The sequence below is a fragment of the Alligator mississippiensis genome, chromosome 4, assembly GCF_030867095.1.
Source record: "Alligator mississippiensis isolate rAllMis1 chromosome 4, rAllMis1, whole genome shotgun sequence".
Taxonomy (NCBI): Eukaryota; Metazoa; Chordata; order Crocodylia; family Alligatoridae; genus Alligator; species Alligator mississippiensis.
Genome location: NC_081827.1, coordinates 44,643,853 through 44,662,479, shown reverse-complemented (window position 1 = coordinate 44,662,479; position 18,627 = coordinate 44,643,853). Strand labels below are relative to the sequence as shown.

The 18,627-nt window shown below is 44.9% G+C and overlaps 1 protein-coding gene across 8 annotated transcripts in view; it reads right to left on the bottom strand.

The window, feature by feature from the left end:
* CADPS2 (calcium dependent secretion activator 2) overlaps positions 1-18,627 on the bottom strand; it is a 630,383-nt gene that overhangs the window by 310,694 nt on the left and 301,062 nt on the right. For all 8 annotated transcript variants that reach the window (XM_059725932.1, XM_059725931.1, XM_059725930.1 and 5 more), the window contains one exon: positions 4,692-4,813. In XM_059725932.1, coding sequence (XP_059581915.1) covers positions 4,692-4,813 — 122 coding nt within the window. The remainder of the gene's footprint in view (positions 1-4,691; positions 4,814-18,627) is intronic.

Genomic DNA, 18,627 nt, shown 5'->3' with positions numbered 1-18,627 from the left:
AAAAATATAGGGCTTAGGAAACCTTGGGAAGCAGGATTAGAACTCAAAAGTTGGATAATGTGTGAGACGTATACACAAGATATGTCACTCGAAGGATCATATTAAATTGTTACTTTTTCATGATTAAGCACTTCAAGTTAAGAAATACCAAGGTTAAGTCATTTGAATTGCTAAAGATGGTAGAGTAATGCATACAAAACATCTTGGTCCTTTCTAACTTTTTTCTTTAATTTTTTTAGCCCTTTTGACAGAACAATGTAACTTAATATACACGATTAATAATAATATTTGGGCTGCCCAGCTTGTCATCCGTACCAGCCATATGATAATATTCTTCTTTAACTTCATAAAGGAACACCTAACACAGCAGTTCTCAAACTTTTCAAGGTCAGGGAACCCAACCATCACTTTTCTGAACATGGTGACACTCCTGGCTGAGAACTATTGGTACCACCTCAGTTTACCTCAGGGGCTCTTAGCCAGATTATGCTGCCTTTAGGTGAAGCCGTCTGTGCCTGCTGCACAGCCAGGTCAGGAAAAGCTGTGCCATGCATACATACCCCTCCTGTATTAGGACTTTAATCAGCCTAAAGCAGGTAGGAGCTGCCTCATGCTGTACAGCCTTCTGGTCCCCCTTATGCTACGGTGCTCCAAGAAATAAAAGTGGATAGGACAGTTCCACCAGTGCCTGTTTCCAGGAAGAGCATGGGGGTCCCTGGATCAGGAAGGTCTACAAAGCACAAGGAAACTTTGCTGCCTGCTTTAGGCTGATTAGAGAGTTGTAATGTAGGGGAATGCACTTTGTAATTTCACCTGGATGCTGCCACCATGACACCCTGATTGAGAAGCACTGATTTAACACAATGCTATTAAATGTAAAATAGGTAAGCAAACATATTTTGTAGAATATATGCTTAATAGTTAAAACATCCCTAAAAGCTGAACATATACTTCTATATTAAACAACTATATTAAAGAGAATGTGGTCTTTTCTGTAGAGGATACCATCAAATTGAGAAGCAACATCAGTAACAGTTGAAGAAACTGAAATTAGCATCAGATATCCTTTATTTTGAGAGGAGGCCCCCTAGGGTGTCAAAGCAACAAAGCTTTGCTTAGCTTGATATTGCTGAAGGAGTTCTTCTAAAGGTTCTGCTTACAGATCTCTGGCAGAAAAGGTCATTGGCCATGCTGGTAGGCTTTTTTGAAGGACTAAAAGGCAGGAAACAGTTGGAAGAAATATTTCACAGGCAGTAATAAAACTTTAATAGGGCTGGCATGAGATGAAGCAGTACAACTGTAATCAATTTATACAACTGAATGAAAAGTAGGCCTTAGTAAGCCACAGAATCATATGCCTATAATAGGCTGGAATTGAGAATCTGTCCTTAATACCTTTCCTGATTAATGCATTACTGCATTAGTCTACATACACTGCGGAACTTTACCTATGTTTTTTAAAAGAGGAAAACCTGTTTATATAAAACATTCAACAGCACGTAAAGTTCACAAAAAAATTCAGTTGGAGGCAATGAGAAACGACATCAACTTTTAACCCATATAATATAGGCTAACCTAAAACATTAACCCTAAAACTAATTATTTTCTTATTTGTTAGACTATAAATTATTTTATTTTTCTCTTTGAAAGAACATCCTTCCTCATTTCTTTACTGATCTCATGATAGTCTTTAATAATTCTTTAGAAAACTGAAATGCACTTTTAAAAGAAAAAAAAATCTTCTCATTCGTTTCACAAGCAACATTTTCTAAATTTTGGCCTAATGGACATATTCTGAAGTCCTTGTTCAGGTTTTATTCAAGTAAAATTCTGATGGACTCTCCACACTTAAGTGACCTCAATTTACATTTTTATTTTCAGATACCATTCTAAACATTTAATCAATCTGAATTCAAAATCCTTGGAGCCACAGATAGACCATTAGTACTGGGTTTCAAATTCTGAATACTAAAATTAAGTCTTTGTACTTTTTTCTCCCTGTATCTCTGAATTAGCCATACCAAACAGTGATGATGCTCAATGAATGCCCCTCTGACAAACAGGTGATTTGGAAACCTCATTATCTTAGAGTTATGTACTGACCTCCAATTCAGCTCATCTTATTTTTTTCCACATTCCCTCACAGTTCCATTCTGCTATCTGCAGAAAGCAGCACACTGCATATCTCCTGTATTATATCTTTAAGTGATAGTTCAGCAGAGTATATTGGCCTGGATGCAGCTCCACAGTAATGTAGCTTACCCCACTTCTGGTTTGAGAGCAAGCATGCACAAATCTTGAATGGGGAATCTCTGAAAAGCACTGCCTTCCATCACACAGACATACCTTGCATGTTTAAAATCTTCCCTAGTTTTAATGTCAAGCACATAAAATGATTTGATACTCTCTTTTAACTTTGACAGGTCAGTGCTTCAGTTAAATAAACATCTACTAGTGAGGAAAAGTGTCTGGCCTAGCTATGATTCTAAGCTATCTGTTTGTTTTTCAGTGTATTTCTGTTTCCTCCATGCTGTTTTGCTGGATTTCTCTTTTGTCAACAGTAACAACATGCCAGTGCAGAAAAATACATTCTTCAGAGGCAAGGCTTTAGCTCTAAGGAGGGCTGTAGTTTGCTTACGTCTGGTATAAAAGGACAGGTTGATCAACTGTACTACAAAGCTGGATGTTAAGGTTTCTTGAGATTTTTCTTAATGCCATTTTTTATCCAGGCTCAACATGTATATGTTAGCATTGTAAAATCACAAAAATGACATCAGCTTTTAGTGGTACTTCTACTTATCAAACTTCTGCTGGTCGTAAGATTTACAGAAGCCTAGAGATTTGGCAACATATACACCTCTGTAATCTCATCTTTTCTTATGATCGCTCAACTTCTCTCCTTTGCACAGTTCTTGGCATGTGTATTGTTCATATGCCCTCTTATTTAGAACAGCCTGGCTATCTTAAGGGTCACTGAATTGAAGGAATCCACTATTTCAGACGGTCTTCTGGGAAAGGGGTTTGGAAAAATTCCTGTTCCCCAGAAAAGGAAGCAAGAAGTCACATCTTTAAAAACACACAAATCCCAAGAAAAGCAAAGATTTGGGCATGGAAGGGGAACCTGTCTGACTGCTGAACTAGCCAAAAGTGAAGGTCACTGTCTGCAAGGGACACTGTGTTAGAAGGAAGCCCTGAACTGACTGTTGTGTAACTGTTAGCCATTTTGTCTAAACTTGCATACCTTCCCTGTTATCACTGTTTTCAGAAATTGTTTAGCAAGTCTATGTGCTTTAATTATGACTTGTCCTTGATGGGATAAATGATGAATTGGAATGCTAACTAGAACATAGCTGAAAGAAATGATAACCTTAAGATACTGAGGTGTCTTAGTGAGGGAGAGGTTGACACTTGAGCTGGACCACAGGGTACCACTTCCAGAAGGGTTACTAGACAGAGTATCCAGGCCCAGGGAGCGTGCCAGAAAAATGGTTTGAAAGAGATGATGACTGAAGTCTGCTCAGACAAAATGAGATCTGAAAGTACATGGACCCGATGTGTGGCCTAAATAAAACAGCATGGTATGCTTTCCAGTTAATGGAACATAACCGAGACTGAGCTGAGCATGTTTTAGATCTTGCCATATCCATATACACAACTGTAAATTTGTTATGATGCAGTATTGTGAAGGAGTAGTGGTTTGGCCTTCCATTTGCACTATGTCATCTTGTACTGACCACTGACAGAGGAAAAATGTTGGACTACACAAGCCAAAGATCTCAGACTCTGTTGCAAAATCTGAAAAATAATAGAAGAAAGTATACTGGCTTATGGCATTTTTACAGTAAAAGTGACCCACCTGCTTATAATTTTGCCTTCCTTGATTTCTAAATTGTTTTTTTCAAAAGAGATGCTGAGGTGCCAGTAAAACCATAACGATTTATCTGGAGAGAGACCTACACAAAGATTCCAAATGACATTTTAACAGAGGAAAAAGCCTCTGAAGACGATGTGCAGCTACAGGTCAAAGGAATCAACCAAAAGTACACTTAATTTTCTTTCTCTGTGCTAGTGTGACTAGTTCAACTACAGATGGCATGATACTTTCTCCTCAGTCAGCTTACTGACTACATACTTCAAAAATTAATTGGAAAAAGAGAATCCTATAATTTAAAATAGAATAGGCTCAGCAGGTGAGTAAGTTTCATCAGGACTGATTACTGAGAATTGATTTTCCACTGGTTGTGCAAGCTGAACTCCAGTAGGCCACCTTCATATTAACCCAGAGTGCATACAAGCACCTCAGGCTAATTGGTAACAAAAGGTTTCCACTTTTAAAGGACAAAGAAAAGTGTGTGATACTACAATCTCCAATTGTCTTGTTTGCACGCAATTTAAAAGTACCTTGGCTGACATTGCCCGATTGCAACTATTCCTTTTCTACAATTTCTAGATGTCTTGTTTTCTTATATTATCATCATTAGGTACTGTTGAATATGTTACATTTCCATCTGGGTCAGCAAAAAAGTTCAAGTGGTTTTTTTTCAACTTTAAAACATTATTGTAATCCAATATCAAACTAGCTAAATGCTATAATATATCATTCTTTTTACACGTCCTACTCAAATTTTCAGGTAGAAATTCCACACAATAAAAAATATATTTTAAAAACAAAAAGTGTGAGAAGAGCTTACTGTGGCCTTGAAGCTTCTGCCTGATCAGTCTGAAGTTTCTCTCCTCCTTCCACTTCCATTGTGCAGTAAACAATCCGATTGGGAGCTACTGACTTTAAACCCTGCACTTCCATTATTACAATCTAAATAAAAGGAAAAGAACACATTTTAGATGTCCACTTTCAGCACAGACAGCATTAAACAGTATAGACATGGTAGAATTACATTGCCACAAAAAGTCCAAATGCTGTACTTACTCAAATTGAAGATAACCCCTCAATAATTTGATTCTATGTATGGAAAACTTAGAAATGTTGTTATAATTTTTCAGGTATAGAATCTAATTATCAGAGGTTTGCCTTGAATTGGTCCCCCTCCCTCTGCTACAGCAAGGAAAACAGTGGCTAACTGGGGGGATCAGGTGGTCCCCTTGCCATTTGTCCAACCATCTTCTTCCCCCTGCAGCCCCTTCTCCCACCATTTACTGTCAGACTCTGTTTGGGCTCTCTTCCCTCCCTGAGCATATGGAAATGAGGAACAAATTCGAAATGCCAGGGACCAAAAACGCTGACTTTGAAATAAACATATCTGTAGTAATCTGCATATACGTAAATTACTATGGGTACCCATAAATTTAGTCCATCCTCATGCTTATTGGGGGCAGGGGAGGCAGAGGAGGGATCTCATCTCATATTTGAGTAAATAAGTTTAAATAAGGTTGAAAGAAGGGAAAAAAATCATTTTTTCTGAGAGTTCTTCTTGGAGAACTATGGTTGTTTAATTTCATATACATAATTTGCAGCAGGACATTTAGTGCCCTGGATAAGTTGTGTCAGATTTTCTGACAGGATCTATGTCCATGGATTGTGATGGTTTTGCAGCCCTGAAGTAGCCACATGGGCTTTCACACATTACTATCAAGACTAGAAGCAGCACAGTTGCTATAATTCATGAGGACCATACATTAATTAATCAGCAGTGCCAATTATCTCACCCTCAGCATCACACAGACAGGGCAACGCTGGTTGTGGTTCAAGATTCTAGTACATATATTCCATGCTTGAAGACACAACTATTGGGCAGTTGTTTGGCCACAGAAAAAGTCTAAGATACTTTGCTAATCAACATGTCTGTGCTTTTGCTGTTTCATTTCTGTTCACATATACACATCTTTATAGGTAAGGTCTTGGAAGAAAAATGCAAGGAATTTTACAGCTATTGTCACAAACTTCTAAGACTACAGTAAAATAGGATGAATTGCAAAATGGCTAAGGTCTGATGATACTGCATTGGGATGACAGAACAGAGCTACTCAGGATGCTTTTTCCCCTGTAAAGTACCACTGCAGCCTATAGTTTTATAAATAATAACAGTAATTCATAAAGCAATGATGCAATTATCTTTGTCATATTGTATCATTTGTGTTCTCACACATGTAATTATGAAATAATCGGTAGTTGACACATAGAAACACTGTGGTACAGATCCTCCTATATAATAATAGCTAGACTCCCTTTCCACATGTAAAATGTGTATCCTTCTTGAGTGCGGTCAACATGACGACTAATTTCTATGATAATCATTTCCTTTTTCTGCTTTAGCTTCCATTTTAATTAGAAGGTACATTTGTTTCTGTTGCTGTCATTCTGGATCCTAGGGACTGAGAAAATGGACGATCACAACAATTCCAGGTGGAAGGAAATCACCACATTCTCATTAAATAATAAAATAGCTTTCAAAATATTTGTGTGCATTGTTTTATATGCATTTCCCAAGCTTTTTAATAGCTGAAGCACATAAGATATTATAAAGATATCTGTTGCTATTGTTTCTATAATTTTTGTAATAATTCTTTGTAAAGAGATCCTTTGGTAAAATATTTATCTAACTTGTGAAACAATCACTCTGTTGCCTGTAATGATGATGCCATCTGTACAGAAAAAGTCTATGAACTGAAAAATTGCCCTCTTTCAAATACTAAAATGCTGGATTGAAGCATTATTATAATCCAAGTCAGAAATTAATGCTTGACTGAACAGTGATTTTAATACAGTCCACCCAGTCAGCTTCTGTCATTTATTTGCACTAATTTTGAATAGATCTGTATAGATGTTCTGAGGAAAATAAGTTTCTTGAACTAAACAATACAGTTCCATAGAGGATTAAATGTAAGCCATTTTTTAAAGAAGCATCTATTTTTGAGGGGATTACAGTAGGTTGGAAATGCCAAGTATCTCTCAGGAAAGAAAGGTGCTAGCAAAGGAAGTGATTCAGTATCTCAGAAATGGAACCCTTACTTTAAAAGGGATGCTGCTTTAAAAAAAGTATAATTCAGAACTGGGATATTTACCTGCTACTGTTTTACAGGATAACTAAGGTTACTGTAAAGAAAAAAAAACATAGGGGAAAAAATACTCTGTCTATTCATTTGTTTTCTTTGAGAATTTGAAAGTGTTTGGTATATTTTGAATTAACTGTCTTAAGCCATACGTTGTATGTCAGATGTTCATCTATTTTATTCATATTTTATGGAGAAAAATCACATTATGATAACAGAAATACTTTTAATCTTAACTGTCCATAAGTTTGTAATGCACTAATCCATCCATAAATATTTATGATGTCACCATTTCTCAACTATCCATGCAGGCATCGTGCAGACATCCTAGCCTTGCTCCCTGCTGAAATCAAGGCCATAGTGCCAGTTACTTAGCTGCTTCCTAGATTATTTTTATAATCCAAGTCCTATTAATACTTCTCCCAGTCTTTATGCCTTTATAACCTTCAAACAGCCATTCAAAATCTGTGACAATTCTTTCATTTGAGTGTTTCTGGTAGAGGTAGGGGCAGAAATTTTGGATTCTTGCTTTTGCCAGCATTTAAATGTTCTAAATTATGCACATCACTGGTATAAACCCATTTTTTCAAGGTTACTACTACATTTCCGCAGGAGTGCTTCAGTTTTTGTCATCTGTACATATTTCAGTTTGTATATGGAGAACAGTAGCTTTCTATACACAAAGAGAAGGACTGCCCAGTGCACTACATTTAGGCACCAGCCTGGAGGGAGGGGAGCCAAAGGTGCAAAAATAGCAGCAGCTGCACTTCCAGCCCAGCCACTACTATACTGTTGGCAGCACAGTCATTGACTCCCATGGGAGGTGGTGGCTGCTGCAGAGCCTGGGGAGGGAGGGCAGATGCAGGCTGCCTGTGGCGGGCTTGGGACTCTCCACCCTGCTGCCCTCCTCTTGGGGGCTTCTGTGATTTACTGGGCAAGACCCAGCATGGCAGACCAGGGCAGAGAGGCTCAGTGCTGCTGCTGGGAGCCTGCTGCTGCTGTGGCGAGGTGCTCCCTACCTACCTGGAAGCAGCAGGGGGGGCATAACTCCATGCTGCCACTCCCATTGCTGCTGGGCAGGCACAGGGTGCTTTGCCATGGCAGTGTGGGGCTCACAGTGGTGACACCAAGCTATCTCTGCCCTGCTGTGCAAGGTCCCACCCACTGCACTTCAGAAGCCCCCCTGGGGAGACAGCAGCAGGGCAGGAAGCCCTGAGCCCACAGTGGGCACCTGCATCTGCCCCCACCCACAGGCTCTGCTCCAGCCATGTGGCCCATGGGTGAGGGAGAGTTGGGCTTTGTGCTCCACCCAGGCCACAGGAGCTTCAGCCTCCTGTGGGCAGCAACCAGGGCTTGGTTGCTGCTGGCGGGTGGGGGAAGGGGGCTGCAGACCCAGGTCCCTGGCCCACATCTGCCCCATGTAAAATCTGAAGGAGATGTCCCACCCCCATGCCCTGCCCGGGAAAGTGCACAGTGGCAGGGAGCCAGTCCCCCTACCGCCTCCTGGACAAGCCACCTGCGGCTCCATCCCATTACTTGCTCAGGCCCTGCAGCCATGCATTCCAGGCAGGGCCCTAGGCCACAGGTCTCAGGTACCACCCTGGCAGGGCAGCACCCCCAGCCCTTCCCAAGTCCCTCCCTCCCTATGGGGAGTTCAATCCCCACTCCCTGTAGACTTACCTACAGGGAGCTTCTCTCATGCCACCTAACTGCCACATGCATGTGTATGCATGCACATGGCAACCAATCACCCTCCTCCTGCTCCCCCCCAACCCCTTGCAGGCTGAAATGCTGCCTTTTACATTATTTGTTTGCAAGATTTCTTTCTCCCACTGCATGCAGGGAGAAAGACTGTCTTTTTTATCAATATTCAAATAAATTAGCAATATAATATTGTTCTCTCTAGAGTTTTGAGAATGTGGTGCAAGTTTTGTGCAGATAGTTCCATCAAAATTTTCCCTTTATTTGGCATCTCTTGCATTATACAATATCAGATAAATATAATACTATCATTTTTTTAAAATTGTGCAGGGAAAAGTCTTGACATTTCATTTAATTCTGAATTCAGACCAAAAAAGCAACTCTTTGTTAGTCCTGTGTGAAGCAGCTAGTATTTGCTTTGGATTCAGTTGAATTGCGGGACTGATTCGATTTGGTGATTTGAATCACTGTCCCGAATCGATTCAGCCAAAACTGGTTCAGAGATTCGGCTGCTGCCGAATCAGCTGAATCTCTGAATTACACAGGCCCCATCCCCTACCTGCTCTCAATGACTGTCCCGCCTGGCCCAGCTCCCGGCTCTTTGGGGAAAAAAAGCTTGCACTCACTGGGTGCTGCCTGGCAGGAGGCGATCCCTGCTGCTGCCTGCTGCCCCACACCACATGAGGGGGCTCTGCCATGAGCCCCACCAACCCTCACCCGCTGTCCCAGCCTCCCTATGGCTGCCCCACCTGGCCCAGCCCCTGACCCTTTAAAAAAAAAAAAAAAGCCCAACCAAAACCCCCCCAAACTCACTGGCTCCTGCCTGGCTGGAGGGGATCCCTGCTGCCCCCCACTGACCCATGCTGTATGGGGGGGCTCGCACGAACCCCCCCAAACCCCAAGGCCACTGCAGCAGCTGGTGAATACAGAGTGTTTTTTTGTTTGTTTGTTTTTCTTAAAAGGCCAGAGTTGGGGCAGGCAAGGCCATGGGGGGGGAGGGGGCTGGGGAGCTGGGGAGCAGGGGCATTAGGGCTCATGGTAGAGCCCCCCCATGTGGTGTGGGACAGTGGGGGGCAGCAGGAATCACCCTCCCACCAGGCAGAAGCTCATGATTGTGGGCTTTTTTTTTTTTTAAAGGACTGGGAGCTGGGGCGGGTGGGGCAGCCATGGTGGGGCTGGGGGAGCAGGCAGGGTTTGGGACCTGGCAGAGGTCCCCCCCATGGTCCCCTCCCCATTTGCTCTAGCCCCCCATGGTTCCCTCCCCCCCCTCCTCCAGCCCCACTGCACCTTACTTACTAGCTCAGAGCCCAGGTCCAGCACCCCGCTGCAGTGGGCAGGGACTGCCCAAATCACCAAAGTTCTCCAAAGCAATTCGGAGACCTTTGAATCAATTCAGACCTTTTCATTGGTCCCCTGATTTGATTCGGAGATTCGGCCACTGAACCGGGCCGAATCTCCTCCGAATCGAATCAGCACCCGAAGTTTCACATAGCCCTACTCATACATCAGAATTTTCCAAAGGACTGAAACTTTCTCTCAGCTATGCTAAAGAACAATTCTTTAGAAATGCCTATTGCTTCCAAGTCCAAAACTGAGGCTACCTAAAAGCACAAGACAAAATTTTCAACATTAACTTTAAACAATGGCTAGAACTCCCTTCTAGTCAGCACAGAGGCAGAAAAGGATCTTGGTGTCATTGTTGATTCCAAAATGAACATGGGCCGCCAATGCGAGGACACGGTCAGAAAGGCTAATCGCACCTTGTCATGCATCCACAGATGCATCACGAGCAGGTCCAAGGAAGTGGTCCTCCCCGTCTATGCGACACTGGTCAGGCCCAATTTGGAGTACTGTGTCCAGTTCTGGGCGCCGCACTTCAGGAGGCATGTGGACAGCATCGAGAGGGTCCAGTGGTAGGCCACCCACATGATCAGGGGGCAGCAAGGCAGGCCTTACGAGCGGAGGCTACGGGATCTGAACCTCTTCAGCCTCCACAAGAGAAGGCTGAGGGGGGATCTGGTGGCCGTTTACAAACTGGCCAAGGGGGACCAACAGGTGATGGGAGAGTCCCTGTTCCCCAGAGCACTACCGGGAGTAACAAGGAATAACAGCCATAAGTTGACTAAGCGTAGATTCAGGCTAGATATCAGGAGGTACTACTTCACAGTGAGGGCGGATAGGATCTGGAACCAGCTTCCAAGGAAAGTGGTGCTTGCTTCTACCCCGGGGGTCTTCAAAAGGAGGCTAGATAATCACTTGGCTAGGGTTGTTTGACCCCAGCTTTCCTTCTTTCCTGCCCATGGCAGGGGGTCAGACTTGATGATCTGCTCAGGTCCCTTCCAACCCTACCAACTATGAAACCAACTATGAAACTATTTGCCAAAACGTTGAGTAGCAAGAAAGGCAATTTCAGTCTGCATTTCTGAAAATTAGCCAGTTTTCTTCAGAACTCATCTCCTACTAAGTGGGGGTTTTTCCAAGTCCTCATTTTCAACAAACCGCTGTATCTTCTCAAATGCAAATCCTGGACTCGTGGCCTGAACTTTATTCTTGTAGAGTCTTTAAGCCTTCTGTGAAAATGCACAAAGAATCCCAATCTGCTCACATGCAGTTTTTCCTGTATTGGTATCACCTTTTCCTGTTGCCTATCTATCTTATTTCTTAAATGATCGTTCTTGCTATTCCACAAATGCAACTCAGCATCTTTATCTGTCACCCTTATCATGGACAACTGAGGTTTCTTTATTGCACAACACTCCGATCCATACAACAGTACTAGCCTTATCACTCTTCTGTAGATTTTTGCATTCAAATGAATTGACGTGCCTCCTGCAGCCTTCCACTCATTTCCCTCCATTTTGTTGATGCCTTATTTGTTTTGTTCGCAATTCTGACCTCTCGCCTTTTTCTTGTGCAGTGAGCCTCAGATACTTGGGATTTTGCACAGGTAGTACAAGCTACTCATCCAGTCTTCTCAGTCTAAATATCCTTCTTCCTTCAGAAATCCATCTCAGTTGATGATGATTGTCTTACCTGTGTGTCCAAAGATGGTTTATGAGGCTTATCCAGGATCAACAGATTCTACTGCAGCTTGGTCATGTTTCCATGTGGGGTGGGTGGCGCTGGAATGTGGAATTGGTCTGCAGCACACTGTTTCTCCTGCTCTAGCTTTTCCATCTCTTGTCGTCATGAGGTTTCAAGGTTCTGAGATCCCTGCAGCAGATTCTTCCTCCACTTGGGGCGGTCCTCAGTGACAGTGTCCTACGAGTTGACATTTCTTTAAGCTAGCCTTGAGGACATCCATGAAGTGCTTTCTCTGCCCTCCGCTTGAGCATACACCTTAGCTGAACTCAGAGAATAAAACTTCCTTTTGGAGTCTGGAGTCAGACATTTGGATGACATGGCCAGCCCAACCAACTTAATGTTGGATGATCATCATTTCCATGCTCATGTTTGCTTGCAGGAGGATGCTAATGGTAGTGCATCTGTCTTCCCACTGGATTCAAAGGATCTTTCACAGGTAGTGCTGATGGTATTTCTCCAACAACTCTATGCTTCCTGTAAGCTGTCCATGCCTCAACTCCATACAGCAAGGTGAGGATCATGACTGCTTGATAAACCATGAGCTTGGTTTCAGATCTGATGTTGTGATCTTTGAACACCTATTTATTCAGGTGTCCAAAGGCTGCACTTGTACATTTGATGCAATGTTGGATTTAGTCATTCATGTCAGCCTTTTGTGAGATGGCTTCCAAAGTATGTGAAATACTCAACCTTCTCCAGAGTCTCACCATGGATTGAGCTAGAGACTGTTCATTAAGAGCTTGTTGGTGAAAGACCTTAGTCTTCTGAATGTTAAGTGACAGTCCCATTTTCTTGTACACCTTGGGAAAGACGTTGACAATTGCCTGAAGGTCTGCTCCTGAGCGAGCACACACTACAGCATTATCAGCATACTGGAGCTCAATGATTGAGGTTGGGGTGGTCTTGGTTTTGGCTTGGGGTCAGCTGAGGTTAAGCAGCTTACCATCCATGCAGTAGTTAACTCCACTATGACTAGAAACTTGTTGGTGTTCAGATGTAGCATCATGTCTAGAAATATTGAGAAGAATGTTGGAGCGATGAGGCAGCCTTGCTTAACTCCTGTTTTAACCTCAAAGGGATCTGTGATAGATCCATTACTGAGAATCACCACAAGCATACCGTCATGGAGCTGGCAGAGAATCATGACAAATTTTGGTGGTCATGCATACTTCAGAAGGATCCTCCACAACATTTCTCAGCTAAGAAAGTTAAAAGCTTTTGTGAGGTTAAAGGCAGCCATGTAGAGAGGCTTATGTTGTTCCTGGCATTTCTCCTAGAACTGGAGAGTTCTGAAGTTCATGTCAGTTGTGCCTCTTGATGCCCTAAACTCACAATGAGATTCTGGGAGAAGCTCTTCAGCAAATGGAAGGAGACCATTCAGGAGGGTTCTTGCAATGCTTTTTCTTGTGGTGGACAGCTAGCAGATCCCTCCTTAGTTCCCACAGTTGGGCTTGTCTCCTTTTCTTGAATATTTTTACAATCATGGCATCCCTGAGTTCATCGGGGATTTCCTCATCATTCCAGATCCTTAAAATGAAGGCACAACGCTCTGATGTGAGCTCCTCTCCCTTCTTGAAGATTTCAGGGGGATTCCATCCACTCCAGATGCCTTGCTGTTCTCCATCTGCTCAATGGCTTTCTTCACCTCATCAAGGGTTGAAGGGATTCCGAGATCGTCTCTGACTGGGTGTTGTAGGATGGAGTTGATAACATTCTCATCAACAGCAGAGTCTTGATTGAAAAGGTCTTCAAAATGCTCTTTACAATGGGCATATTAGCTATCCTTTCTTTGATCAAGTCTCCTCCATCCTTAGGTCTCAAGGGGGTTGGTCCTTGAATGCTTGGACCATAGAGGTCTTTGGTGGCACTGAAGAAATTGTGCATATTGTGGATGTCAGCAAGATGTTTAATCTCCTTAGCCTTGTCTTCCCATCATTTGTTCTTCATCTTGTGTGTCCTCCTTTGGACCTCTGCTTTGACTTGTGGGAGATACAATTTCTTTTGCTTAGGAGTTGGTGTCATTTTGCCAAGCATAAAAGGCCTTGTACTTGCAATCGGTCAACTCTTGGATCTCCTAGTCATTTTCATCCAATAAATTTTGATGTTTTCTAAGAGAGAATCCAAGGGTCTCTTCATAGATGTGGATGATGGTGGCCTTGAGGGCTATGAAACCGCACATGCTGATGACATTCTCCCATTGCTGTTGATTGGAATTCACCAGTTTTTCATTGAGGTGCTGGTAGAAGAGGTTTCTCTTTCTTGGATCCTTGAGTCCTTCAACCTTGATCTTCTGTTGACATTTATTCTGCTGCAGCCATGGTTTGGGAGCCAGTTTGAGTGATGTAACTGAGCAGATAAGTTGGTGATCAGTCCAGCAATCATCAGCCCCTAGCATAGCCCAGGTGATGTGGATATCTTTGTGATCCTGGGCATGGACAATGACATACTCAATCAGGTGCTAATGCTTAGATTGTGAGTGTTGCCATGAGGTCTTGTGCCTGTTTTTCTGGTGGAACAGGATGTTGGTGATGGTGAGTCCATGTTCTGTGCATTTGGTCAAGAGGAGGATGCCACTGAAGTTGAACTTCCTACTCCTTCCTTGCCAATGGTTCCGTTCCAGAGGTTTAAGTCCCTTCTGACCCTGGCACTGAAATCACCGAGAAGAATAAGTCCATCTCCCTCCAGAACATCAGAAAGAACCTGGTCAAGGTTGGCATAGAATTCCTCCTTGGTTTCATCGGCAGCATCAGGAATCAGGGCATATGCACTGATGACTGGCATATTGGCTCTCCACCAGTTTAAGATGGACAATTACAGAATCATAGAAAATTAGGGTTGGAAGGGACCTCAGGAGGTCCCTGCCCTCTGCTCAAAGCAGGACCATTCCCAATCATTCTAGCCAGGGTTTTGTTAAGCTGGGTCTTAAAACCTCCAAAGATGGAGATTCTCCCACCTCGCTAGGTAACTTATTACAGTGTATCACCACCCTCCTAGTAAGAAAGTTTTTTTCCTAATATCCAACCTAAACCTCCCTTCCTGCAATTGGAGACCATTGGTCCTTATTCTGTTATCTGTCACCACTGAGAAGACTAGCTCTACCCTCTTCGAAACAACCATTCAGGTAGTTAAAGGCTGCTATGAAATCCCCTCTCAGTCTTCTCTTCTCCAAACTAAATACACCCAGGTCTCTCATCCTCTCCTCAGAAATCATGTGCCCCAGTCCCCAAACCATTTTTGTTGATCTCTGCTGAACTCTCTCCAACTTGTCCACGTCTTTTCTATAGTGGGGGGGCTCAAAACTTGTCACAGTACTCCAGATATGGTCTCAGTTGAAAATAGAGCAGAATTACTTCCCTCAATCTGCTAGCACCACCCCTAATAATCCAGCCCAGTACACTGTTAGTCTTCTTGGCAACAAAGGGACACTGCCAACTCATATCCAGCTTCCCCCAGATCCTTTTCTGAAGAGCTGCTGCTTAGCCAGTCAGTCCCCAGGCTGTAGCGGTGCATGGGATTGTTCCATTCTAAGTGCAGGACTTTGCCCATGTCCTTGTTGAACCTCATGAGATTTATTTTGGCTCAATCTTCCAATTTGTCTAGGTCACTCTGAATCCTAGTCCTACTTTCCAGTGTATCTACTATACCCCCCACCTTGGTGTCATCCTCAAACTTGTTGAGGGTGCAATCCATCCCATTTTTCAGGTTGTTAATGAATATATTGAACAAAACCGGCCCCAGTTCTGACCCCTGGGGCACTCCACTTGATACCAGCTGCCAGCTAGATACTGAACCACTGATTACTACCCACCGAGCCCAACAATCCAGCCAGCTTTCTATCCACCTTACAATCTATTCATCCAATTCATACTTCCTCAGCTTACTTGCAAGAATGCTGTGGGAGATGGTATAAGAATGCTGTGTGCAAAAGCGCTGTGGGAGTCATTAGGCACTCATTAATTCTAATGGGGAAACTCATTAAGTTGTTTTATTAGTTTTTTCTTAATGGCAAAACCAACTCCAGGAAGTTGGTGTTCTCCCTCTTGTTTACCCTTCCAGAAGAAGGTATCACTGCCTCCATACTCTTTGAGTTGCCCATTTTCCACTCTCCCATTCTCTTGCTCAAGTGTAGCTAAACCAAAGTTGTGTCACTTGAGTTCTTGCACCAGGACTGCAGTGTGGCTCTGTGCATTCCCTATTAGGGTTGTCCATGAGGGTCCTCATGTTTCAGGTACCAAACATGATGGTATGTCTTTGCTTTGACTGCAGTAAAGGTGATCCCACTGACTGCAGTTATCCGTTCAGGAAGAAATACAGAATATTGTATTAGACAGGCTATGTACAGGGCACTTTTTCTAGCCCCCTCCCGATGTGCGGCGAGCAGAAAGGATCCTGAAGAGGGCTGCTCAGTCACAGTTACAGCTGCCAAATTACATTCCTGTCTTGTCCAAGTGCTAGATGACCTTGTAACTGCATGCCAGATCATGACTAAGAGCTTCCAAACCTCACAATTCTGGTCCCATCACCATTAGCTGGTCACAGAAGGGCTTGAGGATTTTGCTGCAAAAGCTGTTTTCATGGAAGATGCCTACGTGTGGCTTCTTTTATTGTGGAGAAGCTGCTGCACATCAGCTTCCACATGGCTCTTGACAGAATGGGACCTTGATCCAATGGCAAGGAGACCAAGAAAACCGGGGATCTCATTCCACTGCAACTTTCATTCACCTTCGTAGCTGTTGAGATTCTAACATCTTCCACCTGCTCTACCACTGAGGCCTTGTAGACCAGGGATGGGCAAAATACAGCCCATGGGCCGGATATGGCCCATGAGGCCATTCTATCTGGCCCGCGGGGCCCCCCCAAAATGTAGAAAATTAATATTTCTCTGCCCTTGGTTCCTGTCAAAAATGACAGGAGGGAGGGGAGCCAAAGGTGCAAAAATAGCAGCAGCTGCACTTCCAGCCCAGCCACTGCCATACTGCTGGCAGCAGAGCCATTGACTCCCATGGGAGGTGGTGGCTGCTGCAGAGCCTGGGGAGGGAAGGCAGGAACTAAGGACAGTAGGACCCAGGGGAAGCCCGGTGGGCTCCAACAACAGCGGGGCCCGCCCAGCCTCGCCCCCCAGCCGGAAGCCCCAGCCGGGGTTTCTGGGGTGGGAGCATGTGACTGCCCCAGAGCGGGAAGCTCAAGTAAGTGGGGGGGGGGGACCCTGGGCAGGGAAGGAGCGCGTGGGGGGGGGGAAGCGGCCCCTCCCCACCCATGACCAGTGCCCTACACTGCAGCTGCTCACAGCCTGCCTGTGCCCACTTCGGACAGCCCCATGTGGGCTCCGAGCACCTGCAGCATGGGGCATCGGGTGTCGGGGGGAGAGGGGCCGCTTCTCCCCCACGCTCAGCTTTTCCCTGGGCTCCTTCCCTGCACAGAGAAAAGTGGTCCCTCGCCTGCCCCATGGCCAGGGCCCAACGCTGCAGGCGCTCGCAGCCCATGTGGGGGCTGTCCAAAACAGGCACAGGCAGCTGCAGGCAGGCTGCGAGCGGCTGCAGCATGGGGCACCATCCGTGGGGCAGGGGATGGGATGCTTTCTCCCCCCCCCATGCTCAGCACCAACTTGTAACCCAGCCCCACTGCCAGGTTGACAGTGGGGCGGGTTACAAGCTGGTGCTGAGTGCGGGGAAAAGTGGCCCCTCACTTGCCCTATGGCCGGTGCCCCGCACTGTAGCCACCTGTAGCCCACATGAGGCTGCCTGTGCCTGCTCCTGACAACCCCGCATAGGCTGCCAGTGGCTGCAGTGCAGAGCGCCATCCATGGGGCATGGAATGAACCACTTTTCCCCATGCTCAGCACCAGCTTCTTCTCTGCCGGCGAACAGGAGGTCGGGGCTGTGTGCTGACCCCCGCCTGTACTGCGGGGCTGGGGGGCACTTGGTGTGAGCGGGCAGGGAACCAGTGGGAGCACAGGGCCCACACCAGTGTACCAGGGCCAGTGCCAGTGGGGCCCAGAGCAGGGTGGCAGGAGCGTGGGGTTCCAGCTGGCATGGGCTCTATGGAGCCAGGCCAGCTCCCCCCTCCCTGCTGGTGCAGCCCAGCCCAGCTTCACAGACCCCTGCCAGCCTGTGCCCCGCTCTGGGCCCCACTGGTGCTGGCCCTGGGACATTGGTCCCAGGACATTGGGACGTTGGTCTCAAGATGGTGACCAGGGGGCGGGACACCTGTCAAGGGGTGGGGCTGTCAAGGGGTGGGGCACCTGTCAAGGGGTGGGGCTACCCATGCAGCCCTCGACAGCCTGCCAAAACTGGCTAAGCGGCCCTCTGCCCAAAATAATTGCCCGCCCCTGTTGTAGACCCATGGCTGGGAGCTGGCCAGGCTTATTATAGTGGGGACCTGTACTTGCCATGTAACAGCACTGTCAAAGGATACATGTAGTTTTTCAGGAGGGAAATCATCACTATCTGCTTTCCTCATTACATCCTGGTGGTGCTGCTGCTTGGTCTCCAACTGCTTATTCATCAGACTTACCCTTGCTTATTTTACAGCTAAGCTTCCCTGAAGGTCATTCCACTATCCGCCACCTGTGGATGTGCTGGGTAGCTTTGCTCCATAGATCTATATAGCACTTAGGAACTTAATAGGAGATAAAAATCTTTGGAAACTTTGAACTTTTCAAACTTTTTGTCCTCTCCAAGAAAAATAATAAATCCTTTTAAATGAGGTGCTGGGGATGCTTATGATTACAGGTACATGACACAGGATTTTTTTTTGGTTCCAAGGCTCAAACATAGAACTGTAAACAAGGTGCTGCAAGGGGAAGTTCCAGAGAAGCTTAATACAAAGGTCACT